This window comes from Diospyros lotus, chromosome 14 (assembly GCF_014633365.1).
Source record: "Diospyros lotus cultivar Yz01 chromosome 14, ASM1463336v1, whole genome shotgun sequence".
Lineage (NCBI taxonomy): Eukaryota > Viridiplantae > Streptophyta > Magnoliopsida > Ericales > Ebenaceae > Diospyros > Diospyros lotus.
Window position 1 is genome coordinate 32,976,338 of NC_068351.1, and position 27,199 is coordinate 33,003,536.

Genomic DNA, 27,199 nt, shown 5'->3' on the forward strand with positions numbered 1-27,199 from the left:
CCATTTTTTTTTATTTTAATTAAAATTAATTTAAATTATATATTAATTAATTTAATTAATATCTAATTAACACAATTGGTGACAAAAGGGATGTCCGTGCAAAAAAAATAAACTACATAAACCTTCAAAATCATTTTTGAACTACAAAAGATAACAAAAATCACCAATAAAAAAATAATAATAATTTACCCTTTATATCATAATTTTATTTTTAAAAACTTTGTAACTCATATCATATGTCTATTATTGTCAAAGTCTTTCCCATCTTTCACTATTTATTTTGCTAAAAACTTGTTTCATTCTATCGACTCTACTCACCTAATCACATAATCAAATCATCTAAATCAATAAATAAAATGGTATATATGAGCAAAATCAGTGTAACTTACCTAGAAATAACCCAAAAAGACATGTATGAATCAGCTGTCCCATAATAGAAAATGAAGCAGAAAATACTACTTCAATTCATTCATTCTATCATATACTAAAACAACAAAAATTCATGTTTGATCCAACAAATTGTATGCGTATACTGGCTGAATAGAAACCAGAAAGCTGCAAACTTGCATGTATGATGCTAAGTAAATACAAAATTCTGTTGAATACCAGTCCTAGAATCTTGCAGAAAGCTGGAAAGTTGGAGAAAGAATGAATAAGTAGGAATGGTTGTGCTGGTTCCAAATGGAGGAAGAAAATGGCTTGATTACTAGCAAATATTTCAGTTAAACAGACAGGAACAAGGCCAATAGCGATCGGTACTGACAGAGAACTACCCAATCCGAATGCTGGACTTGCAGGTCGATTCGAGCCACAACCGTCATTCTTCAAAAGCCCGATGCTCGTCCAAATATCCTTCTGACGAGACCTCGTCTGCGTCTTTCAGTCTTGACATCTTTGCCTGAAACAGTGCAGAGTTTTTCGAAACAATATGAACATGTCGAAAGATGAAAGATTTAAAGAAGATGGGGGCAATTGAATCTCCGATAGAGATGAAGTTGATTTCTTTCTTCTTTCTTCTTTCTTCTTTTTAGGGTAAAATTTGAAGGTACTGATGCTCCAGAAACAACAGCAAATTGGACGAATTTTGTTCATTGCAGCAGAAATACAATTAAGTTCATTCATTTTCACACAACAAATTGGGATCTCATGATTCAAAAGCAGAAGCTAAGAAGTGGCACCTTTTAGTCTGCCAGCAAAATGCAGCGCCTCTTCGGCAATTGGTCTCCACTGTTCTGCACACGAGTAGTTGATTCCAAGACCGACGCTGAGTCCCCTTAAAAGGTGCACCGTGCGAAGAACAGAAAATAGTTCCTCTGGAAAAGCCTACCATTGCCCAACAAGGACATTTAGTGTCATTAGATGAGGAGCATGGAGGGAATTTAGGGTGACATTAGCAAACCACCATAAAGACAAAAAGGAAAAAACTTTCTGTTTCCTTTAAAACACATATTCATGTATTGTTCGAGTAATTTGAAAAAAATAATGGGTTCCCTTAGTGTTTTCGATTTAGGGGCTAGCAATGTTGGTTCATATTGTTTACTGGCAAAATATGATAGAAGAATTATGATACTTTATGTGCTTCTAGTGGGCAGTCCAAGTAGAGGCGTGTTGGTGAATCCAAGAAATTAATGCATACCCGAACAGCAATTTTTTTTATTGAAGATTCTTCGGAGAAAGGTTGTAGCATTGTTACACCAGGTGGTAGCTTTGTGTCGAACATAGTCTCTGCCAACTTAAACAATTCGGTCTGCTCATCATCACACATGCTTAAGGTATCAATGCCCAATTCCCTAATAAATCAAATATGAGATAAATCCGATCATGACTAATGAAGCCAACAGACATGTAAATGAATTAAAAAAAAGAAATAACCCAATCTATTTGAGTTAACTGAAAAGCTACATCACAACCATACATACAATAGTTTAGGCATGTGTGCAATCACATGAAACTCACAATTAATACCAACTCGCTTCCCACTTCTTCCCATGTTTTTTCTTTCTTTCTGATTTTGTTTCTTAGTTCTATAAGCATGCTACCTAAGAGTCATAGTAGTAGCTTTATCATCATATGATTTCTCTGGCTTTAGATTTCATTTTCTAGCAAATAGTAACAATCTTTTTGGTACATGAACAAGGATAGTAACAATCTTTTTGGTACATGAACAAGGAAATTGTGGATGAATTTTAGTACCTGTAACTCCATGATGCCCTTGTGGGATCATTGTCAGCAATAGCAAGAACCAGACTGGCATAACCAAGCCTTAAATTCTCTGGAAGGTCTTTCACTTGTCCATAGTCAAGCAAGGCAACCTGATCGGGGGGAAGACAGAAGTTAAGAAAACCGCAATATGAAAATGCCAATAAAATAATATTGGACTGAAGCAACATATATCCAATCCACTTCCCCAGTTAAATCTTCTAAACCTTGGTAACATTGCTAAGTTGGAGCAAAACTGATACATTACTTATTTGTTTGAGAGATCAGAGAACTAAATGTAGAGGAAAGAAGGTTGGAATATGGTGGCAATATTTAAGGGGTAAAGTTTGGTTTCCTACTTGCCTCAGAACCTTTACAGATTAAAATATTTCCGGGATGAGGATCTGCATGGAAGAAACCACTCTTCAGTATCATTTGTCCATATGCAAGTGTCAAACTTTTAAGGATGTTCCTGCATTTTTGACATATTTTAGTATGATTGTAATGCATTTGACATATTTGGCATTCTCAAAGGAAGTCATTAAAGAACAAGAAGAAGCCATGAGATGCCCCTGTGAGAGGAAAGACTGAAGGAACATTAAATTCCACACTCAACAAGAAAAACTTTCCCTTGGTCTAGGATTTTTTTTTTCTTTTTTCTTATAATTTGGTTCACAATTTTAATTGTACCATTAAATTTGCCTAGCAGTTGGAAAAGACGAAAGATAAAAGCTAACACATCTACTCACAAAAATGAAGTTTTACAATGACAACCAAGTTCACAAAAGAAATCCTGAATGATGAGGCCTTTCACCTGTTTGAAAACCCATTGCAATTCTAGCCATTACATATTAGAGTGATTCATATTAATGAAAATAATCCCACATTTTTGGCTTAACTACCATTGAATGTGATTTGGTTTTGATGGTTGGTCGAAGGAAAATGTAAACAAGCCATTAGAAATCATCCCTAACGGCCTCAGTAAGTTTCTTTGCTGACTTTTACAAGGCTATTATAGGATGGTCAGTACATGGTATACCAAGGAAATAGAGGGGGAAAATTAAGACATAAGTTCAATGATGAAGTTATGGGATTTAGAGAAGATATGAACCTTTTGCATTAAAAGAAGACCAACTAGAATGCCAAGAGGTTGAACAACAGAGAATATGGCTCTACAAGAAAAAAAATGGGCAGAAAAGAAATTCATACTCTCTGAGGTAATCAAGGGGCTTACTGCTTTGCCGCTGCTGCAAGCTTACCACCAGGATTTATGCCTCTTTTAGCCATTTCATCTCCAAGCTTTAGAATTGGAATTCCATCAATATATTCCATTACCAAAACCCTCCTAAATAGGACAATAAACAATTAATTAATTACTGAAAGGTGAAGTAAGAAAACTTACAACATCAACAATAAGGCAGTATAGAATTGCGAAGACACATCAACTAATCAGTCGATCAGCATCAGTAACTAAATTAACTGAAGTAAATTCACCCTAGGAATACATAAAACTGTATCATAGTTAAAGGAGTAAAAAACACAGAACACTAAATAAAATCATCAAAAAAGTAAGTAAACACGAACACTAAGAAACATTACCTACAGGTACTGGACTTCTATTTGACAATTGCCAATTGAGTTTTTCTTGCTAGAAGTATCAAAAACTGTTTAAACCGTAATAATATAAACTTAAGAGGCAGATTAATTGCATCATAACATACCTGGTGACCTTATCAGGAATCACCCTTGGCACCAAAACAGGAGGTCTTTTATTGTTCTCACACAGAAAACGTTTGATTCTTTCCATAGCATCAGCTTCCCTCTTGAAGTCAAATTCATATCCAATCTTGAGCAATGGAAACAAAAACCAGATTATCTTCAGAAAAAAAAAAAAAACATGACGCAAGATAGTTTCACAATTAGTGAAAATATATAGCAATTATACTGGAAAACAACTTGGTTAATGAAATGGAATCCTACTAACAATTGGGTGTGGATATTAGCTGATTTAGGATTGCAACAACTTTGAGTTGGATGTATGAAGTGAAAGACACTTAAAAGAATGATGGAAATCAATAAACCGTTACTTTCATTTTCTGTCAGTGATAAATAAAAAGAGAGGAGAGTTAAATGCCCAATCCTTACAACCATACACACCCTTAAACCCAAATAAACAGTCTCAAGGTTTGTGTGGGTCCATTCTTACCAATTGGCACAAATCCTCAAACAATTAGGTGACAACTTGTAAGTGGTGATTTAGCTGAGTCTCCACATTCTAGTGAGTCTATTCATAGTGCAATTAACACCCTGAAATAAACATTGCTTGCCATGGTATTGGTCCATCCCACACTTGACAACTCAACTTAGGCAACCATGTGCACAAGACAAACCTTATTCTAGTGACCTTTACCCATATTTGTTGGGGCAGATAGATCAGCACCTAGACCTAGGTATGATCATAGGTGCTCCACCATTAATGAACCTGTATATGTCAACCCTAGATTGGCTGTAAACCATGTCAAAATAGACTACAAGCATTCATCTGTCTACTGAGTATAGGTGTGGAGACTATAGATGTCAGGACCCAAAATCCAGATTTCAGATCTGGGGACTTATATGCAAATACTGACATAAATTTCTGTTTTATTATCTATCACATACATATTTTTTTATTTACCTAATTCTTTTTCAAGAAAAATAAACAATGCTTTAAAGGGAACAAATAAATAAATAAAATAAAGCAAAGAAAATTAAACTTGCAGGTATAATACATATATAAACATCTATGTAGATCCGAACTTAATTAAAGTGATAACAAATAAAAAAACATATCGAACCAGCCATCCAATTAGTTTCTCTCCCAACGAAAAAAAAAAAAAGTTCCTCAATTCTAGCACCTGTAGCAGTTTTCCCTTTTAAATTTTTCTGTATAAGGAAATTTAATTATCACCCAGTCCAAACAACAAGATAAAGGAAAGTTTGAACTGTAAAATTTGGATTCAACCAGGCAATCACGAGAAGAGAGACTTTTGGCTTAATTTGTGGGTCCCATTTTCTCATCTAATAAGATTTTATGAATCTTGATAGGGACAAATCCATAACTATTGCACTTGTAACAGGACAAATTTTATCAACCTTATTTGAAGAAGGCTGTCTCAAAGATTGTCTCACAGTGTCGCACTTGCCAACCCTAAGAAGAGTAAGGCTAGCATGTACACTCTATTCCCTATTCCACACACCCTGGAGAGATGTGAGTATCAACTTTGTCCTTGGGTTGCCCAAGAGTGTTTATGACTCTATTTCTGTTTTCATGAATAGGTTCTCTATGATGGCACATTTTATTCTTTGTAGTGAAATAATATATGCTTCATATGTTTTTAGGCTAATCTTTAGAGATGATCTTAAATTGTATGATTTACCTCCTTCCCTTTGAAAACTATTTGACACTTGGCTTAAATTTATTTCTTTTTCCAACCCACAATCTGATGGATAGATCGAGGTTGTTAATTTGAGTTTGGGTGATTTAACTTAAACATCTTTTAAAGGAAAAGCCTGGTACTTATGATTTGATTTTTCCAATTTCTAAATTTGCCTATAACAATCTAAATTATCTAATAACCTTTGAGATTATTATGGTTATTCTCCTCCTCTCAACCCATTGGCCTAGTGTTATTACCCAATTTTCCAAACCTTTCAGGCCTGCTGACAACTTTGCCTAGCACATCCATGATTCATATACTGATTGTGTAAAATCAAAATGAGCAATGTTGTTTATAAACTTGTTGATAGGTGTGACGCCCCGGCCCCACTACCGGGTGCCACCATAACTCACATTACAACTCTGGCCTGCTACAAAGGACGGTTATGTCCTTACCAATATAAAGCATTAAAATAATGTGGGCGCCTTGGGTGGGGTCCAGGCTTCGCCGCCTTCGACCGGCCAAGAACTCAGGAGTAAAATGCGTAGGCAGCGAAAACTCACTCGATTCCCGTACCTGATTAGGCCCTTGGAGTATAATTCCAATTTCAAATAACAAATATCAACATACACAATAAATTATCCCAACCACCAAAAATATTTAAACATATCTCAGATTCCGGCCGTAGCCAACCGGTACAAGTTCCCTACACCTACTGGATTTACTCATAGTGGGAACCTTAACTTGATTCCAATTTACTTCTGGTTAAACCATAACCGTCACTCATAATTAACACACAGTAGATATATTATATTATTAATATTTGGGGTTAACCCACACCCTCACTATTAACGGTCACTGCCAACTGACGGCTCATCTATCAACACCGTCTTTCCCTTCTTGGATCTCGCGCCACCTGCTGGGTTAGTGGGAAAAATATAGGGGTGAGTCTGAGGACTCAGTAAGGGCAATATAAGTTGCAGTAAATTAAAATGCATGACAATTATAGAATAATGTGAAGTGTATCATGCATGCCGGCCTGTCCACCTCACCCTGATTCGGATTTTGGTGGCCCCACTGATTTCATTTAAGACCCCATCTCGAGACTCACACGGCCCAAATCTACAGCCCCATGTCTAGACACTTCTCCCACAGTCTAATACAAGCCATGCTAAAATAAATTTACTCGCAAGTCATAATAAACCTTATCGCGCGTTAATCACTTGATTCGCGTCGGTTTCACGTCCCAATTTCCTATACAATTGTAAAATAAAAATAATTTAATTAAACATGCAGTTAATTTTAATTATCGCCGTTACATTGCTAATTAATTTAGTTAAACATGTCATTAATTTATAATTAGCACTATTAAATAAATTTAAAAATATTTTATACCTCGCGTATACACACGAGCAGAATTTCTGTACTTCCCAAAATTCACCGCGTTACAGCAATGAAATCACTGCTATTTATAGGCGAGAGAGGGAGGAGAAATCGGCTGAGAGGGTGAAGAAATTGGGTTGCATGGCCCCCCCAAATGCTGCCACGTGGCAGCAAGAGAGTGGGCAAGGGTGGCTGGCCAAGAGAAGGCCACGATCGCGCCACGTGGCGCGGCCTAAGTGCACCTGGGGTGCGCTTGGCTGCGCGGCACGGCCACGCGCCCGCGTGCATGGGAGCCAGCTGGTGCCTCCAAACGGTGCCGTTTGGCGGCCCAACTGGTTGGAAAATTCCAACCAGTTGCTCTCCCCTCCTGTGCACTCCCTCTCACACTCGATCCCTGGCCACCCAGCTGGTCCTTCATGCGCGCGACCAGCTGGGCTGGCTTCCCCCTTTAACAATTAACACGCCCAAATTAAATTTAAGCTGATCTTGGGCCATTTTTGATAATCTCACCATAACCTCCCAATCTTCAAAAATTCCACACACCCCCCCCCCCCCCAAATTATTAATTTCACCTATACTCGAATTTACCAAAAACTCATTAACTTAATTTATTCAATTTTTCCATTATTTCCATAAATATCTCCATAGCCACAATTCTTTAATAAATCACAAATAACTCACCCCAACCTCACAATTAGCCGATAATCATACACAAATCGTCACAAACTTAATGATTAATTATTTTTTTTTAAAGTCTAGGGTGTTACAGTCTCCCCACCTTATGAAATTTCATCCTCGAAATTCAGGTTGCACCTCAAATGTCATATCAGGTTAAAGTTCAACATCCTCAGCGAGCACTTCCATGTCCGGATTATATATATGCTTCTGTAACTGGAAAACATGAAATACATCATGCAGTCCGGTTAATGCCTCTGACAACTCCAAACGGTAGGCAAGTGGTCCAACTCGACCTTTGATTCTATATGGTCCCAAATACCGAGGTCCCAATTTTCCTTTTCGTTGATGTCTAAATGCTGGGCATATTGGGATAGCTCGAAGGTACACCAGATCTCCTTCCGCAAACTCCAAAGGTCGGGTCCGGTGATCTGCGTACTTTTTCTGTCGGTCTTGGGCCACTTTCATGTTCTTACAAACTATCTCTATCTGCTGTGTTGCTTTCTCCACAAGATCGGTCCGGGTAAGTTGTTTCTCCCCTACTTCAAGTCAGCACACCGGTGATCGACACTGTCGTCCATACAATGCTTCATATGGGGCCATCCCTATGTTTGCTTGATAGCTGTTATTATAAGCAAATTCTGCCAAACTTAGATATTCGTCCCAATTGCCTCCAAAATCTTGCACACAAGCCTGAAGCATGTCTTCCAAAATTTGATTGACCCGTTCAGTTTGATCGTCTGTTTGAGGATGATAGGCAGTGTAACGCCCCATTTTTCCAAATACGCAATAACTTAAAATATAATTAAGACATCACCTACGGGCGTTATGGAAACCCTTACCAACGGAAGTATTGGATCAAACCTACAAGCTTAACCAAAGCTAAATAAAGGGATTTCCACTAGATTTCCTTTGCAAGCTCAATAAATGCATATGACCTTCAATACTCCATAAAACACAACACATCACAGCAAGTACAACTGTAGGACACTTACACAACTCTTACAATCTTGAGTACCTTAACTGCTATTCACAATATATTACTTAGGTTACAAGGGTACATAATGAAACCAAAATCCCAAAGGCTAGCGAAGCTCCACCTCCTTGCCCAAGCTTTAATCTGGAACCTGAAACACTTGATACTTCTGACAAAGCTGGGACGATGAATGTCCCAGGGGTATGAAACACCCGAGTTAGATTATTACATCTAAGTGAGTGGTACAAGGAAAGAAACTATGCATGCAAGAGCAATATGCAGCTTTTCCAGGAGACATGCAGAAACAAGAACAAAATCTTCCAAGATCACAGTTCACCGCAAGAACACAGATCCCCTGAGATGTCCCAACAACAAGCCACAAATACAAATATCGAGATGCATATAAAATAGGCAAAGTTTGCTCAAAAGCAATAAAACATGAGATGTAACCTCTCGGCCCTCTTACACAGACACGAGATATCGTCCTTACTTGCCATGTATGAACCCCTCGGCCCCCTTACACAAGCTCGAGATAGCCCCCTTACACAGGCCCCCGTAGTAGTTCACACATGATAAGTCACCAACTAGCCACAACCTCCAAATGACAAGATGTATGACAAAGCAGATGGAATATGATCACAAGCCACACACGAAAGCTATCATGGTCAAACTCGATGCAACAAAGCAGAAAGGACATGCTCGAAACAAAGGGAACATAAGATGTAAGCAACAAACCATCCACAAGTGAAACAAAGAGTGATCAAGAGGAAGCAAGAAGCATGCACAACAACCACTCACAAATGAAACCAAGAATGATCAAGAGGAAGCATGCACAAGAACCACTCACCTTGATCGTTTTCCCTTCGATAGCACTGTTTACAGCCCGGTTTCGAGCACTAAGGGTTGTTCTGCAGAAATCACACATTTCGGTGAACCAAACCTTAAATATTTCTACATGGGGATTGTAGATAATTAAATTAGGAGAATAATGGTGAAAATTTCAGGCCAAACAAAGGCCGGACGCACCCTCACGTGCCCCCGGAAGAGTGGCCACGCGCCTCCTCCTTCCTTGTTACAGATTTTACAATCTAAGATTAAAAATGCTATAACTTGCTCATTTTTGCTCCGATTCACTCTCCGTTTGAACCTACGGACTCCTCTTTTCATGCTCTACGACCCTATGAAAAGAAAATTGGCTTACCTTTTCGGTTTCCTTTCTGTTTTTGCAGTTTTCCGATCAGCTCTCTCTATCCTTTCTTCTTTGCTTTTTCTTTGATTTTTCTTGCACTTGCTTGCTTTCTTTCTTCTTAGCTTCACGTGGCCTTACCTCCTTCCCTTTATATAGCTTTCAAATTCCCAAACCCTCAAGATTTCACTTGGCCTCCAAGTTACTCATTTTCCACCCTAGTAATCATCACAACTTTGAAATTTTTCCAATCTTCTCAAGCAAGCTTCCACTTCTTCTAATCCTAGGCTTCCAACTACACTTCCAACATAAGTTTTATCATCTTCTTCCCTTGCAAGCAAATCCTAGTCAATCCTAATCTTTCAAGTTTAGACTTTTAGGATAAAAATCAATCATTACAATCATAACACTTTAAGACTTTAGGGAAAATTCTCAAACCAATCATATCTTTCCAACACATGGCTTCTAGGATAAGGATTCATTATTGCATTCATTCCTTTTGTTGGAAACAAGCTATCCCTTTTACAAGTTGTGATATTTGCACTCGGGTTCGGTTTAATGCCCTAAAACCGTTCATGTTTACACTTTAATTCTAAATTTTCATTTGAAACACTTTATTGCAACATCCAACCTTTACATTAAATTCTGAGGTATTACACCCCAAAAATTGTGAGCAATTGGCTCTGATTTGTTTATCTTGAACTCTACCCTTGTTGATGTGGATATTGATGCGGTAGTGAGCATGCTATGGCAGTGTTATGTGAAAAGCTTGAGGTCTTCATGATTGCTTGAGAGGTCTGTTCTTTCAGAGGGATTCGAATGCAGGGTAACGACGGTGGATAGAGTTTTTAAAGGGTTGTGGTTGTGTGATCCAGTACCATCTCGGGAAGATGAACGTGGTGGCTAACGAGCCTGTTCTAGGTGAACGTGGTGGCTAATGCGGGAATAAGCCTGTTCTATTGACCCGAGAGTGGGGACTGGTGGAGGCTTTTTAGCCTGTGGCATTGGATGTGATTCCTGATGGAACATCTACTTACGTTCCTAACCTGGCGATTCACTCTCATCTGATGAACAGACCTGGCAAGCTATTCTAGAAGACTTGAAGGTATGGTCATGAGTTGACAATTGGGAAAGAGTCGAAAACCTTGATACCGATTTTTGGACGAAACATTTTGATTTCTAAGTTAAAAATATGTGCCTTAGACCAAGAGTTAAGGCAAACCATATTAATCGAGGTAGCCAAGTCAAATAAATCATTGACCTCGAAGTGGGTTTTGAGGAGTAAAATAATATTTCTTAGAGAGGGTACTCTGGAGACACCATGATTTTGAGGAATTTGTTTGGGAAAATAGATTCTGAGTAAGCTATGAAGAGAAATTTTAAAGAAGAAATTCTTTTAAGGAGGGGAGGATGTAATACCCCAGAATTTAATGTAAAGGTTGGATGTTGCAATAAAGTGTTTCAAATGGAAGTTTAGAATTAAAGTGTAAACATTGAACGGTTTTAGGGCATTAAACCGAACCCGAGTGCAAATATCACAACTTGTAAAAGGGATAGCTTGTTTCTAACAAAAGGAATGAATGCAATAATGAATCCTTATCCTAGAAGCCATGTGTTGGAAAGATAGGATTGGTTTGAGAATTTTCCCTAAAGTCTTAAAGTGTTATGATTGTAATGATTGATTTTTATCCTAAAAGTCTAAACCTGGAAGATTAGGATTGGCTAGGATTTGCTTGCAAGGGAAGAAGATGATAATGCTTATCTTGGAAATGTAGTTGAAAGCCTAGGATTGGAAGAAGTGGAAGCTTGCTTGAGAAGATTGGAAAAATTTCAAAGTTGTGATGATTACTAGGGTGGAAAATGAGTAACTTGGAGGTCAAGTGAAATATTGAGGGTTTGGGAATTTGAAAGCTATATAAAGGGAAGGAAGCAAGGCCACGTGAAGCTAAGAAGAAACAAAGCAAGCAAGTGCAAGAAAAAGCAAAGAAGAAAGGATAGGGAGAGCTGATCGAAAAACTGCAAAAACAGAAAGAAAACCGAAAAGGTAAGCCAATTTTCTTTCCATAGGATCGTAGAGCATGAAAAGAGGAGTCTATAGGTTCAAACGGAGAGCGAATCGGAGCAAAAATATGCAAGTTATAGCATTTTTAATCTTAGATTGCAAAATCCGTAACAAGGAAGGAGGAGGCGCGTGGCCACTCTTCCGGGGGCGCGTGAGGGCGCGTCCGCCTCCGTTTGGCATGAAAATTTCACCATGGCAAGTAAGGACAATATCTCGTGCCTATGTAAGGGGGCCGAGAGGTTACATCTCATGTTTTATTACTTTTGAGCAAATCTTGCCTATTTTATATGCATCTCGGTATTTGTATTTGTGGCTAGTTGTTGGGACATCTCAGGGGATCTGTGCTCTTGCGGTGAGCCTAGACCTCGTGCTCTTGCGGTGAGCCGTGATCTTCGGAGATTTCGTTCTTGTTTTTGCATGTCTCCTGAAAAAGTTGCATATTGCTCTTGCATGCATAGTTTCTTTCCTTGTACCATTCACTTAGATGTAATAATCTAACTCGGGTGTTTCATACCCCTGAGACATTCATCGTTCCAGCTTTGTTAGAAGTATCAAGTGTTTCAAGTTCCAAATCAAAGCGTGGGCAAGGAGGTGGAGCTTCGCTAGCCTTTGGGATTTTGGTTTCATTATGTACCCTTGTAACCTAAGTAATATATTGTGAATAATAGCTAAGGTACTCAAGGTTATAAGAAGTGTGTGTGTAAGTGTCCTACAATTGTACTTGCTGTGATATGTTGTGTTTTATGGAGTATTAAAGGTCGTATGCATTTATTGAACTTGCAAAGGAAATCTTGTGGAAACCCCTTTATTTAGCTTTGGTTAAGCTTGCAGGTACGATCCAATGTTTTTGTTGGTAAGGGTTTCCATAACGCCTGTAGGTGATGTCTTAATTATATTTCAAGTTATTGGGTATTAGGAAAAATGGGGCGTTACAAGCAGTGCTAAAATTCAACTGGGTCCCAAGTTCTTCTTACACAACTTTCCAAAAGCTCGACATGAATCGACTATCTCTATCTGATACAATGCTCACAAGAACTTCGTGCAAGCGAACAATTTCCTGGATATAAAGTTGGGCAAGTTGCTCAGCACCCATAGTGCTTCTTATAGATAAGAAATGTGCTGACTTTGTTAGTCGGTCCACAACAACCCATATAGCATCAGCCTTTCTCAGGGTCTGGGGTAAACCCATGATGAAATCAGTTGTTACATGTTCCCATTTCCATTCTGGGATTTCTAAAGGTTGCAAACTCCCCGATGGTTTTTGATGTTCGGCTTTTACCCGTTGACAGGTGTCGCATTTTCTTACGAACTCTGCCACATCTCTCTTCATTCCTGGCTATCAGTACACTTCCCGAAGATCACGATACATCTTAGTAGCTCCAGGGTGTACTGTATAGGGTGTTCGATGTACCTCATTTAGAATCTCCTGTTGTAGCTTCCCCAAAGCTGGCACGTACACCCGCCCATTCATTCGGAGTATTCTATTACGATACTCAAATTCTGGTTGCTTAAGTAGCCCATTCTCATCTATCCACTGTTCCAAATTCTCCTCCTGAGCTGTAGCCAGCTTAATCTCATCCCACAAATTAACTTGTAACCGCATCTGCACTACAATTGCTGTGTTGCCTTGTGGTTCTGCCTTGAGGGTTAAGTTTGCAAATTCTTCCGTTAGAGCGTGTAAATGGACAGCCAGATACACCCTCGACACAACGCCTTTTCGGCTCAATGCATCTGCTACCACATTTGCTCGTCCCGGACGATACTGGATGGTACAGTCATAATCTTTTAGGAGCTCCATCCACCAACGTTGTCGGAGATTCAAATCTCGTTGAGTGAAGATATACTTTAGACTCTGATGATCCACATATATAACGAACTTTTCTCCGTACAAGTAATGTCGCCACAATTTTAAGGCATGTACCACAGCTGCCAATTCCATATCATGTACCGGGTAATTCTTCTCATGGGGGCGCAGTTGTCTAGATCCATATGCAATCACCTTACCATGCTGCATCAACACGCACCCCAGCCCTATTCCCGAGGCATCGATGTACACCTCATATCCTTCAGACCCTTCAAGTATAGCCAATATTGGTGCTTCGGTCAACCTACACTTGAGCTCTTGGAAAGCTTTTTCACAAGATTCGTCCCAGACAAACTTGGTTCCTTTCCAGGTCAATTAAGTTAACAGGGCAGCAATACTCGAAAACTTCTCGACAAATTTACGGTAATACCCTGCTAGACCAAGAAAACTTCTAATTTCAGAGACAGTGGTAGGTTGTGGCCATTCCTTTACCGCTTCCACCTTGGCAGGGTCCACAGATATGCCCTGTCCCGATATTACGTGTCCCAAGAAAGCAACTTCATTCAACCAGAAATCACATTTGCTAAATTTAGCGTAGAGCTTATGCTCCCTCAGTGTTGACAAAGTAATTTTCAAATGTTCCCGGTGAGCCTCCTCATCGGACGATTATACCAATATATCATCAATAAATACAATAATAAATTTATCCAAATAAGGTTGAAACGTCCGATTCGTAAGATCCATAAAAGTTGCCGGAGCATTAGTTAAACCGAAAGGCATTACCAAATATTCGTAATGACTATACCGCGATCGAAACGTTGTTTTGAGAATATCCTCATCTTTTATCCTCAATTGATAATACCCTGATTGTAAATCAATTTTAGAGAAAATTCGAGACCCCTGTAACTGATCAAATAGGTCATCAATCCGAGGCTGTAACTGATCAAATAGGTCATCAATCCGAGGCAAGGGGTACTTATTCTTTATTGTGACTTTGTTTAGAGCACGATAGTCAATGCACATTCTCAGACTACCGTCTTTCTTCCGTACAAACAATACAGGTGCACCCCAGGGCGATATACTGGGGCGAATGAAACCCTTGTCCAATAAATCTTACAATTGAACCTTAAGCTCTCGCAACTCTGCTGGGGCCAATCTATATGGAGGGATAGATATCGATCGAGATCGAGCTTCAGGAGATAAGTCAATAGCGAACTCAATTTCTCTGTTAAGTGGTAAACTCGACAAATCCTCTGGGAATACATCCAGATACTCCCTTACAATTTCAACATCCTCACATTTTCTCTGTGCTTTTCCATTAGTCACCACCTGCACCGTGTACCCCAGGGCCCCTTTTTCTAGACATTTTTGAACTTTTAATGCAAATACAATTTTCAAGGGTTTCCCTACTTGGGTACCGACAAATCTTACGATCTGTTTATCAGGTCCAATTAGTCTGACTACTCATTTCCCGCAGTCCAGCTGGGCTTGGTTTTGGGATAGAAAATCCATCCCTAGTATAATATCGAAATCTTGGATCTCCAACAAGTTTAGGTCCACTAGAAATATGGTTTCTCCTATCGTAATTGGACACTCCGGCACCATCCGTTGCGAACAAAACCAAGTTCCCATTGGAGTTTGCACACTCATAGGTACAGTGGACTCTTTAGTGCTTAGTTCTGCACATTCTACTGCGGCATATGATATGAATGAGTGGGTCGCTCCTGAATCTATCAATGCATGCATACATATATCTTAAACAAGGAGCGTACCTTCAATCACCTGTGGGTTTGTTGCCGCGTCCACTTTGGTTAGATTGAACACCCTCCCAGTTGCCGCTCGTGCTCCTTCCCCGGTTGATCTCGTCAGTCCAGTCTTTCCACGTTGGGAACACCAGAAGCTATGTGCCCTGGTGTATTGCAATTAAAACATACTATCGGTTTCCTCTGGACCCCTGCAGCTGGCGGGTCTGTCTTAACAATGTTCATCTCCAACCATTTCGGACAATTTTTGACTATATGCCCCATCTTTCCATAGTTATAGCACTCCTTGGCGCCTCTAGGAATTCCACAGGGAAGATTCCACCGATGAGGTTTATGATATTTGGGACATGCTTTTAACTCCTCCTTAGATTTACCTGCCCCCGGGCGAGTAAACTGATATCCCTGCTTTGGCACAACCTTCTTTAGCCCCTCATTGGACGGTTGCTTTGCTCAAGTGATCTCCCCATAATTCATTAGTCTCTTTTCAATATTCATGGCCTTAGCCACAGCTTCACGAAAAGTATGAGCCTCAACATAGCTCATCCCTCGACGTACCTCCGGGCGTAACCCTTGGATAAACCGCTCCATCTTATCAACCTCTGACAACATATAAGTTGGGATATATTTCAACAACTTCACAAATTCATCTTCATACTGTGACACCGTTAGGTGAGACTGTTGCTTGAGTTCCATGAAATCTTATTTCTTCTGAATCTGCAAATCGTGTGGATAATACTTCTCGTTAAATGCTTCCCTAAACTATTCCCAACTTATCAGTTGTACTTGCTCCTCGGTCGTCACCAACTAAGCATTCTGCTCTCTTAGCGTCTCAACTGTCGATCGCCACCACACCCTGGCCTGTTCGGTGAATACAAAAGTGGCGCATCTCACCCATTGGTCCTTAGGATAATCCATGTATTCTAACAATTGATAAACATCTTCTACCCAATACTTCGCTATGCTCGGATCAGCCTCCAGCTGTCCTTTGAATGTTGGAGGGTGCAAATCCACAAATGCTTTCAGCCAGTTAGCCGCTTCGGTATCCACTTGGCGACCACCAGTTGGTCCTTGCCCCATTAAATGACTTTGGACCTCTTCAGAACACTCAGGCCCCCTCCCTATGGCCTCTTAGCCAGCATTTCCTGACTGGGAATTACGGACAGTTGCTCGTGTCACTGGTGCCATCTACACACCACAACTATTTCCCATTAAACACATGTCATCAAAACATAACAACAAATGTTTATTAACCATAAAGAAATTACAGTCCATTTCTTACAAGCAGACTTATTTACAATTTATTAACACACTCTTAACTCGACCGACACGTTACCAACCAAACTAACTGTCCGTATTTTACATTAACACACCATCTACATTTCTAGTATCACACACAAAGTTAGTAGTTCCCCAACCATCCAACCCGCAACACTGGTTTGACGTTCCCGGCTATGTAGCACTCGCGGTGTCTCTCACAGCTCGGGAGGTCGTTTCGTCAGCCAGCTGTGATAGATCTCCATTGCTCGATACGTTGGAAAGAGGATTCAGAGGCAACGCCTCCACGGTCTCCGTGGCTCCCCACATCTCAGCCTCTATCGGGAGTGCGGTGGGAAATACCCCGATTGCCGCCGGATCGTCAGGCTCTACGTACAGTTCTCATCCATAGCTTGGCGCTCGATCGCACGAATGAAATTACCATAATTGAATCGTAAAGTCATATCCCACATCAAGGCATCCGTACGCTTTCTCCAAATGTCGTTCATATGTTTTCTTGCGAATAACACCTGCTTCTCTGGCAGACCCCACAACTCCGCACATATGGTGTTTCGGAACACCTGGTTTACCCTGCACATGAAGCTTAAAATTCCCTCATTGAAATGTTGACTACCTCCCATCAAAATAGACAATTCCTGCTCCCACTGCCACCATAACAGATCCACAAGTGGAAGGTTCGGGTCTGGACCCAGCACGTTAGGGCCTGCCTCACCAAAATTCATGATATCTATTATTTGCACATAAAATCGAGGGTCATGGGAACTTGTACCGGTCGGCTACGGCCGAAATCTGAGATATGTTTAAATATGTTTAGTGGTTGGGATAATTTATTGTGTATGTTGATATTTGTTATTTGAAATTAGAATTATACTCCAAGGGCCTAATCAGGTACGGGACTCGTGTGAGTTTTCGCTACCTACGCATTACTCCTGAGTTCTCGGCTGGTCGAAGGCGGCGAAGCCTGGACCCCACCCAGGGCGCCCACATTATTTTAATGCTTTATATTGGTAGGGGCATAACCGCCCTTCATAGCAGGCCAGGGTTGTAATGTGAGTTATGGTGGCACCCGGTAGTGGGGTCAGGGCGTCACAAGGTGGTATCAGAGCGGGGTTTGTGATCGGCATGATGTGTTGATTAGGGCCAAATATATAAAAAAAAAAAACTGGAGAGACAAAAATGTGGATGATGGGATTGGGAATGCATAGTTGGGACGGGGTAGGTCGTAACTGGAATTGAAATACTCTCTTGGGTAGGCATGGTTTGTATTGTGGGCTTGCTTAGGAATTGTGTTTCCCAGGATAGCGAGCAGAGGGATGTGTGAATCCCTGAATCTAGGCCTCATGGGGGGGAAGAAATTTATGCTGGTTATCGATTTGACCCTCGATTTTATGTGCAGATAATAGAATACCATCATGAATTTTGGTGAGGCAGGCCCTAGCGTGCCGAGTCCAGACCCGAACCTTCCACTTGTGGATCTGTTATGGTGGCAGTGGGAGCAGGAATTGTCTGTTCTGATGGGAGGTAGTCAACATTTCAATGAGGGAATTTTAAGCTTCCTGTGCAGGGTAAACTAGGTGTTCCAAAACACCATATGTGCGGAGTTGTGGGGTCTGCCAGAGAAGCAGGTGTTATTCGCAAGAAAACATATGAACGACATCTGGAGAGAGCGTACGGATGCCTTGATGTGGGATATGACTTTACGATTCAATTATGGTAATTTCATTCGTGCAATCGAGCGCCAAGCTATGGATGGAAACTGTGCGTGGAGCCTGACGATTCGGTGGGAATTGGGGTATTTCCCACTGCACTCCCGATAGAGGCTGAGATGTGGGGAGCCATGGAGACCGTGGAAGCGTTGCCTCTGAATCCCAGCGTATCGAGCAATGGAGATCTATCACAGCTAGCTGACGAAGCGACCTCCCGAGCTGTGGGAGACACCGCGAGTGCTACATAGCCAGGAACGTCAAACCAGTGTTGCGGGTTGGATAGTTGGGGAACTACTAACTTTGTGTGTGATACTAGAAATGTAGATGGTGTTAATGTAAAATACGGGCAGTTAGTTTGGTTGGTAACGTGTTGATCGAGTTAAAAGTGTGTTAATAAATTGTAAATTAGTCTGCTTGTAAGAAATGGACTGTAATTTCTTTATGGTTAATAAACATTCGTTGTTATATTTTGATGACATGTGTTTAATGGGAAATGGTTGTGGTGTGCAGATGGCACCAGTGACACGAGCAATTGTCCGTGATTCCCAATCAGGAAATGCTGACTAAGAGGCCATAGGGAGGGGGCCTGAGTGTTCTGAAGAGGTCCAAAGTCATTTAATGGGGCAAGGACCAGCTGGTGGTCGCCAAGTGGATATCAAAGTGGCCAACTGGCTGAAAGCATTTGTGGATTTGCACCCTCCAACATTCAAAGGACAGCTGGAGGCTGATCCGAGCATAGCGGAGTATTGGGTAGAAGATGTTTATCAGTTGTTAGAATACATGGATTGTCCTAAGGACCAATGGGTGAGATGCGCCACTTTTGTATTCACCGAACAGGCCAGGGTGTGGTGGCGATCGACAGTTGAGATGCTAAGAGAGCAGAATGCTCAGTTGGAGACGACCGAGGAGCAAGTACAACCGATAAGTTGGGAATAGTTTAGGGAAGCGTTTAACGAGAAGTATTATCCACACGATTGGCAGATTAGGAAGAAACAGGATTTCATAGAACTCAAGCAACCGTCTCACCTAACGGTGTCACAGTATGAAGATGAATTTGTGAAGTTGTTGAAATATATCCCAACTTATATGTTGTCAGAGATTGATAAGATGGAGCGGTTTATCCAAGGGTTACGCCCGGAGGTACGTCGAGGGATGAGCTATGTTGAGGCTCATACTTTTCGTAAAGCTGTGGCTAAGGCCGTGAATATTGAAAAGAGACTAATGAATTATGGGGAGATCACTCGAGCAAAGGAACCGTCCAGTGAGGGGCTAAAGAAGGTTGTGCCAAAGCAGGGATATCAGTTTACTCGCCCGGACCCCACTACCCCGTGCCACCATAACTCACATTACAACCCTGGCCTGCTACGAAGGACGGTTATGCCCCTACCAATATAAAGCATTAAAATAATGTGGGCGCCCTGGGTGGGGTCCAGGCTTCGCCGCCTTCGACCGACTGAGAACTCGGGAGTAAAATGCGTAGGCAACGAAAACTCACTCGAGTCCCGTACCTGATTAGGCCCTTGGAGTATAATTCCAATTTCAAATAACAAATATCAACATACACAATAAATTATCCCAACCACCAAATATATTTAAACATATCTCAGATTCCGACCGTAGCCAACCGATACAAATTCCCTACACCTACTAGGTTTACTCATAGTGGGAACCTTAACTTGATTCCAATTTACTTCTGGTTAAACCAAAACCGTCACTCATAATTAACACACAGTAGATATATTACATTATTAACATTTGGGTTAACCCACACCCTCACTATTAACGGTCACTGCCAACTGGCGGCTCATCTATCAACACCGCCTTTCCCTTCTCGAATCCCGAGCCACCTACTGGGTTAGTGGGAAAAATATAAGGGTGAGTCTGAGGACTCAGTAAAGGCAATATAAGTTGCAGTAAATTAAAATGCATGACAATTATAGAATAATGTGAAGTGCATCATGCATGCCGGCCTGTCCACCTCACCCTGATTCGGATTTTGGTGGCCCCACTGATTTCATTTAAGACCCCATCTCAAGACTCACACGGCCCAAATCTACAGCCCCATGCCTAGACACTTCTCCCACAATCTAATACAAGCCATGCTAAAATAAATTTACTCACAAGTCATAATAAATCTTACCGCACGTTAATCACTTGCTTCGCGTCGGTTTCACGTCCCAATTTCCTATACAATTGTAAAATAAAAATAATTTAATTAAACACGCAGTTAATTTTAATTATCGCCGTTACATTGCTAATTAATTTAGCTAAACGTGTCATTAATTTATAATTAGCACTATTAAATAAATTTAAAAATATTTTATACCTCGCGTATACACACAGGCAGAGTTTCTGTACTTCCCAAAATTCACCGCGTTACAGCAGCGAAATCACTGCTATTTATAGGCGAGAGAGGGAGGAGAAATCGGCCGAGAGGGTGAAGAAATTGGGTTGCATGGCTTCCCCAAATGCTGCCACGTGGCAACAAGAGAGTGGGCAAGGGTGGCTGGCCGAGAGAAGGCCACAGCGGCGCGGCCTAAGCGCACCTGGGGTGCGCTTGGCCGCGCGCCCGCGTGCATGGGTGCTAGCTGGTGCCTCCAAACGGTGCCGTTTGGCGCCCCAGCTGGTTGGAAAAATTCCAACCAGCTGCTCTCCCCTCCCGTGTGCTCCCTCTCACACTCGATCCCTAGCCACCCAGCTGGTCCTTCATGCGCGCGACCAGCTGGGCTGGCTTCCCCCTTTGACAATTAACACGCCCAAATTAAATTTAAGCTGATCTTGGGCCATTTCTGATAATCTCACCATAACCTCCCAATCTTCCAAAATTCCACACACCCCCCAGATTATTAATTTCACCTATACCCAAATTTACCAAAAACTCATTAACTTAATTTATTCAATTTTTCCATTATTTCCATAAATATCTCCATTGCCACAATTCTTTAATAAATCACAAATAACTCACCCCAACCTCACAATTAGCCGATAACCATACACAAATCGTCACAAACTCAATGATTAATTTTTTTTTTAAAGTCTAGGGTGTTACAATAGGTATCCAATGTTTTCAAAAGCACTAAGTGCACTTGAGCACAAAAGGCCTATGTGTTGAGCGAAGTTGCTCCAATCAACCTATTGTGTATTTTAATGTTTAACAAAACATAATTTTAGTAAAACTATTTTTAGTATGTTTAAAACCCCTAATGGATTTTTGATACTTGTTAAGTATTATAGTATTTTGTGTATCAAAACGAACCAAGAAATGCTATTTGATTCTAAGTAGAATATTAGCACACTATAAGGGAACATATAAAAAAATGTTTTCCTTTTGAAAAACTAACTCCCGGTATTTTCATAGCTAGTATTCATTATTGTGAAAATGATTTTTAGTGAATTTTTCAAGTAATGGAAAGTATGTATTTTGGAAGTGCTAAAATCGTCAAAACCGGATTTTGTTCTAAAACCCAAAATCTACTTTCTTATCTATTTGGATTTTGATTTTTTAGATATTTTTATTGAATCCAAATAGGGGGTACTTTGTTATTTACATTTATGTATTAAAGTAAATGGAAGGTAAAATATAAATAAAAGAAAATGTGGACATTTACTTATTTTTAAAAGATATGAATGTAAATATCTTCTAATGAATTTATGTTATGTATTGTATTATCAAAACAAATCTTATTTTTTCTGAAATCTGGACTGAGAGCCGACTCCCGGTGTGGGACAGTCGACTGTAAGTCAATGGCAGTCGACTGTGGATGTGCATCAGTCGATATAGCCGAGCCTTGTTTATGCAGAGTCGAGGTAGCCAAGAGTGGGTTTTGGCCAATCGACTGTAGGCCAATGAGAGTCGACTGTCTGTGAGAAAGTCGATTGTGGGTTGAGCGAGAGTCGACTGTCGGCAGCGAGAGTCGACTGTGGGTGTCGAAGAGTCGACTGTCAGTTTGAGCAGTCGACTGCCAAACTCCAACGGTCGGATTTTTGGAGCCGTTGCAGGTCGTTTTGGGAGCCCCATTATAAATATCAAGAAGAGAAATCTGGAGGAGGCTAATGCTCTACCACTTCCTATCTTCCTAAAGCACACCCAAGCTCTCAAGCACTCAATCAAAGCAATCCAAGGCCCAAGGAACTTCAAAGATCTATCCATTGGAGCCTCAAGGCAAAGAAGAAGTTTTCTTCTTATTGGTAACTTGTATAATTTCATTTTGCCTTGTATATTGTTCTTGTATTGATATCCATTGTAGTCCAAGTGTGTTGAACATAGGATTGATTTATTTGTATTAGATTGTGGATTGTGAGTGGCATCCTAGAGCCCAAGTAATCTAGGTGTATTATTGTATTGTATTAGTTTCCGGGGTGAGCTAAGGGGAAACCTCGGGGTGTACAAGTTTGCTAGGTGTTCTTGTGTGGAAACCTAGTGGTGAGTTTCCGGGGTGAGCTAAGGGGAAACCTCGGGGTGTACAAGTTTGCTAGGTGTTCTTGTGTGGAAACCTAGTGGTGGTTTAGTGGAACCTCAAGTGTCGGTTTAACCTTGAGAGAGTGGAGTAGGTGTTGGATACACCGAACTACTATATATCTTATGTTTATATTGTGGTTGTTTGTGTATTTATATTGCTATCATTTCCAAACAACATATATATTTATAAGAAGTGTATTTTGTGTATAAGAAAATCTCAAGAGTTTTAAAAAGGAAAGAATCTATTCAATAAGTTTTTAATCACTCAATTCACCCCCCCCCCCCCCCCCCCCCTCGAGTGGCCATTGTGTGTGTCAAGGGACCAACACTATGGAGCTTAAGTGCAAAGCACAAGCACAAGCATAAGTAAATGAAGCGCACATAAATAAAGGGTATAACCTTTTATAAGCATAAAAAATATAAACTGCTAAAAAGGAAACTAAATAAGAATGAGAGCATTTCTGGGAATTTGGAGCCAGTTTAAGCTGCACTCTTCATTGGAAAGATGAAAGGCCTAAACTCTTCATCTACCATCAGAAGTCTGGGCATTTCTAGGAATTTGGAGTGCTGAACTCTTCATTGAATGTGAGAACATTTCTATGTCCATTGAACATGCAGAACTCTTCATTAATGCTGAAATCTTCATTGAAAAGAGTCTGAACTCTTCATCTTCAACCAGAAGTTTGGGCAACACTTATGGGAATCTGGAGTCTTCTTTTTAATATATATATATATATATAACTGATTTTATTTAGATATTATTAAGATCTGATGACAGCTATTTTCGGGTAAGGATTCCATAGAAGCAGCCATACCATAACTTCAACTTTAAACAAATACAACAGTCCACTGTCCATATTAAAAGCACGCCTCATAGCTCAGATAAAAGTGCAATCGAAGTGTGCTTTGACCATGGTCAATTGAAGTCACTGAGCTTCGTCCACAAAAAGCTCTAAAGGAGTTGTGCTTTGTGCTTAAAGCACGCTTTTAAAGGAATGTGTATCACACGGTTGGAGAATTTAACAAGGGTAATTGCCATGTTCTATATTCATCCTAAATGATACCCCCAACATTCTATTAAGAAGTTGCATGCTTGAGCTAATGGTCCATCCCTAATCATTCAAAAACTTTGAACAGATGCAAATTTACTTGAGTTACTTGATAGCATGAATATATTCATGTTGTCAATGTACAGGATTTGTCGCCTTGTAGAGGCATATTTGAGCCTCCTACTTTCCTTGTCAAGTTCCTAGAATTGTGGAAGATCCAAGTCTAAAGGTTTAGCCTATTAGCAACTTTATTTTGTTTTTTAATTAGTCTTTTTAAGTATTTTTTGTTAATTTATTAATAATTATTTTCTGCTTCTGAAAAGAGTTTGTTCCACGTCAGGAAGAAAGTGTAGTTATAAAAATATAAAAAGATTATGACAAAAGAAGAATTAACATGTGATCGTGTATATGATACTTGTTGAGGACTGAAGAATGCTGTGATGATATGCCTTCATGAGGTAACACTTATCTGAATTTATTTTTTCCTAGATAAAAATTCAGGTTTCATGGGTTTTATATGGAAGAAATGAAAAGCTGTTGTACACAAAGTCATTTAGAAAATAAAGGTATCTTATATGTGCTAGAAATCCCAACAGAGAGATTACTGCTCACCTGTTTCTCCATTTCCTTAGTTATAGAGTAGAGATCAAATTTGATATCTGTCTTTTGCATGTATAATGCAAAAGCTTGCAGGTTATGGAGATCTGTCATCATCAAATTCTGAACGCCTGGATGTTGCACCTACATTACCAATGCAATCAGAAAAAGTAAAAAATATTACGGGATACAAGGTTACAGTTGAAGTATCTTCACCTTGATAACTACATCACTTTTGTCACCTTTTAACCTCGCTCGGTGCACCTAAATTGAACATCAAAAATTGCCTTAAATCCATTCACCATGGAAAGGAACCCTAAAGGAAACATAAAGGTCAAGTGCAACAAGATAGCATTGAAGATATTCCAGTGGGCATTTATCAAAAAAGAATGTACCCATGGGAAATACCACAGTTGGGGCCAGATGACGTGAGCTAAATAGACAATTATGCTAATGTTTTCCTGTCACATGCCCATGAGGGAAAAAAAAAATCTAATAATGTCTCTTTCCAAAACACAGATTCTACAATTTAGCAAGGGATGAAAAACTAGAAAAACAAAGAAGAAGAAAAATAAAATTTTGCTAGGTCAAGTTCAGTCAAATCATAGGTTGGGTATGAATCAAGCTGTATCCAGTTTTACAAGCTTTCTAGCCAACTGCAGTAAGGAGACCAAAAGCTTACCACAAGATGAACCTTTTCAAACAAAAAGGAGAATTTATACGTGGGACTGGAACATTTGATTTGAACTCAAAGCCGTGGATCAATTTGTGTTGGTTACAGTAGCAGAGTCATTCCATAATCAAATCTAAGTTTTGGTTCGATTGACATAATGGATCAGGTAATATTTTAACTTACAGCCAGAGTTCAGAACGCTGTTTCCTAAACATGTCACAATAAGTTATTTGTCATCAATCATGAACTGGTATACTATTAAGTCCTAATTGCCATAGTGTAACATTTACATAGAAATAAATGCGTCCTTGATTTTGACAGAAAAAGTTTGTGTCTCTTTAACCGTCATTTGTTCTTAACATTTATCATTAAGCAAGACTATGAAAATCTAATATTACTTTGATCGCATTACCTTAATAGCAACTTAAATGTGGTCATAATAATGGCTTGTTTAGTTATCCTCCAGCAGTAAATTTCTGAAAATGCTAAAATCACATAATAGAACCAGGCATCATGTTATAGATCTTGGGCAAGCATAGACCTCAATTACCTGTGCAATAGAAGCCGAACCCAGAGGAACCACTTCAAATCTTTCAAACAATTGATCAATACTCTGACCCAACTCCTTCTCTATTACCCCCCGGACGACATCATATGGGGTTGCTGGGGCTTGATCACACAGGGTAACAAGCCTCCTGACCCATGCAGCCGGTGCCAAGTCGGGCTTTCCAATGATCTGGGCAACCTAATCCAAACCCCAACCCAATAATTAAATCAATCTCCAACACAAATATAATCAATTTTAAGCACCCAAATCAATTGAATTGCAAAACAAAGGAACCTAAACTAAATCATAAAACCCAAATGGAGAATTCAGAAAAAGTTCACAGAATCCAAAACACTTACTAAACATTTACAGCATTCAGAAACCAGAAAAAAACAGAACCGATTTGAGCAAAACAATCCGTTGGCCTAACCTTGAGAAAAAACCCACCAAGGTCGGCGCACATGCTGTATATCTTCTCAGCAGCAAACTCATGCTGCCTTTCCCACATTGCCTCTTGCTTCTGGACATCCTTCTCAAAACTCACCCGCAGCTGAAACACCTACTAGCGCGCTACAAGATAAATTAATAACCCCATAAAAACAACACAAACAAGTCACTGGAATTGCGAGTCAGAAAGAGAGAGAAGCGCGCCTTATAGCCGGTGTAGATATCAGCAGCACGGACCCAGAACTGGAAGGAGCGTTGCCAAGGGCGGAAATGGTGGGCTACCTTCTCTTGAAATTCTTTCAAATCAAGAGCCGGCATTTCCACTGCTTGCGATATTTATACCATAGAAAAGTTTCTGAGAGTGGTAGTGCGTGTGACTTCTTTGCTTGGTTAATCTCAAAATCCCTCTCCCTCCCCTCCCTCTCTCTTCAGAATTAGTGGTTAAAAATGGAGTCACAAAGGGTGTTGTGGGGCTACATCTCTATCTCCATATCTGCTACTTCGAAGCAGGTGTGGCTGAAAAGGGTAGCATAAACAACACCAACTGGGTGGATTAACCAAGGCCTGGCCTTCCCCAAGCCAAGCTCTCTACAGAACTATAAAAAGAGAACCAAATAACCGGTCTCCCTCCTCCCTCCGGAGGTCGGTAACTTTCTCTCTTTGTGGATGGGAATTTAGGGAAAGGGAATACCAAAAATAGTAAACCCCATCCTCGTCTTTTAGATTGGGTTTGGAGGTATCCAACGAAAGTTCATGCTTCCTATAGAAGTTTTTCCTTCCCGGACACATTGCTTATGTCACACTCAATGTATTGATAAGTATGTATTAATATAGTATATTATATGTCAGGTAAATGAAAAATATTATCGATATATCATTGTGTATATTTTGGACTATACAATGGTGCTAAAATATCTAAAATGCTCCTCATCCAAAACGGTAAGACAGCGTGAGACGATGAAACGCATAAATAAAATAT

The 27,199-nt window shown here is 40.1% G+C and overlaps 1 protein-coding gene across 3 annotated transcripts; it reads right to left on the bottom strand.

The window, feature by feature from the left end:
• Positions 1 to 431: 431 nt before the first annotated feature.
• On the bottom strand, positions 432 to 26,953 carry LOC127790179 (protein ACTIVITY OF BC1 COMPLEX KINASE 8, chloroplastic-like). 3 transcript variants are annotated; one of them, XM_052319478.1, is made up of 12 exons: positions 26,425 to 26,953; positions 26,204 to 26,323; positions 25,777 to 25,971; positions 24,770 to 24,817; positions 24,569 to 24,697; positions 3,921 to 4,045; positions 3,434 to 3,544; positions 2,563 to 2,671; positions 2,194 to 2,312; positions 1,637 to 1,790; positions 1,179 to 1,323; positions 432 to 898 (listed from the first exon to the last, which is right to left on the bottom strand). In XM_052319478.1, exons 1-12 carry the CDS (start codon positions 26,536 to 26,538, stop codon positions 825 to 827), a joined length of 1,443 nt encoding a protein of 480 aa, XP_052175438.1. In that variant the 5' UTR covers positions 26,539 to 26,953; the 3' UTR covers positions 432 to 824. The 3 variants fall into 3 exon arrangements, with proteins under 3 accessions (XP_052175438.1, XP_052175437.1, XP_052175439.1); XM_052319477.1 differs by having other exon boundaries at positions 26,204 to 26,332; positions 26,425 to 26,952; XM_052319479.1 differs by having other exon boundaries at positions 26,204 to 26,343; positions 26,425 to 26,952.
• Between the last annotated feature and the right edge of the window lie 246 nt (positions 26,954 to 27,199).

Bases quoted from the DNA above. Each gene is read 5' to 3' on its own strand.
- LOC127790179 (XM_052319477.1), bottom strand. From the start codon at position 26,538: ATGCCGGCTCTTGATTTGAAAGAATTTCAAGAGAAGGTAGCCCACCAT. The intron at 2,672-3,433 runs GTAAGCCCCTTG...TCAAAAATGCAG, and splicing joins CTTGCAGCAGCGGCAAAGCA to GAACATCCTTAAAAGTTTGA. The intron at 1,791-2,193 runs GTACTAAAATTC...TTGATTTATTAG, and splicing joins AGGGCATCATGGAGTTACAG to GGAATTGGGCATTGATACCT.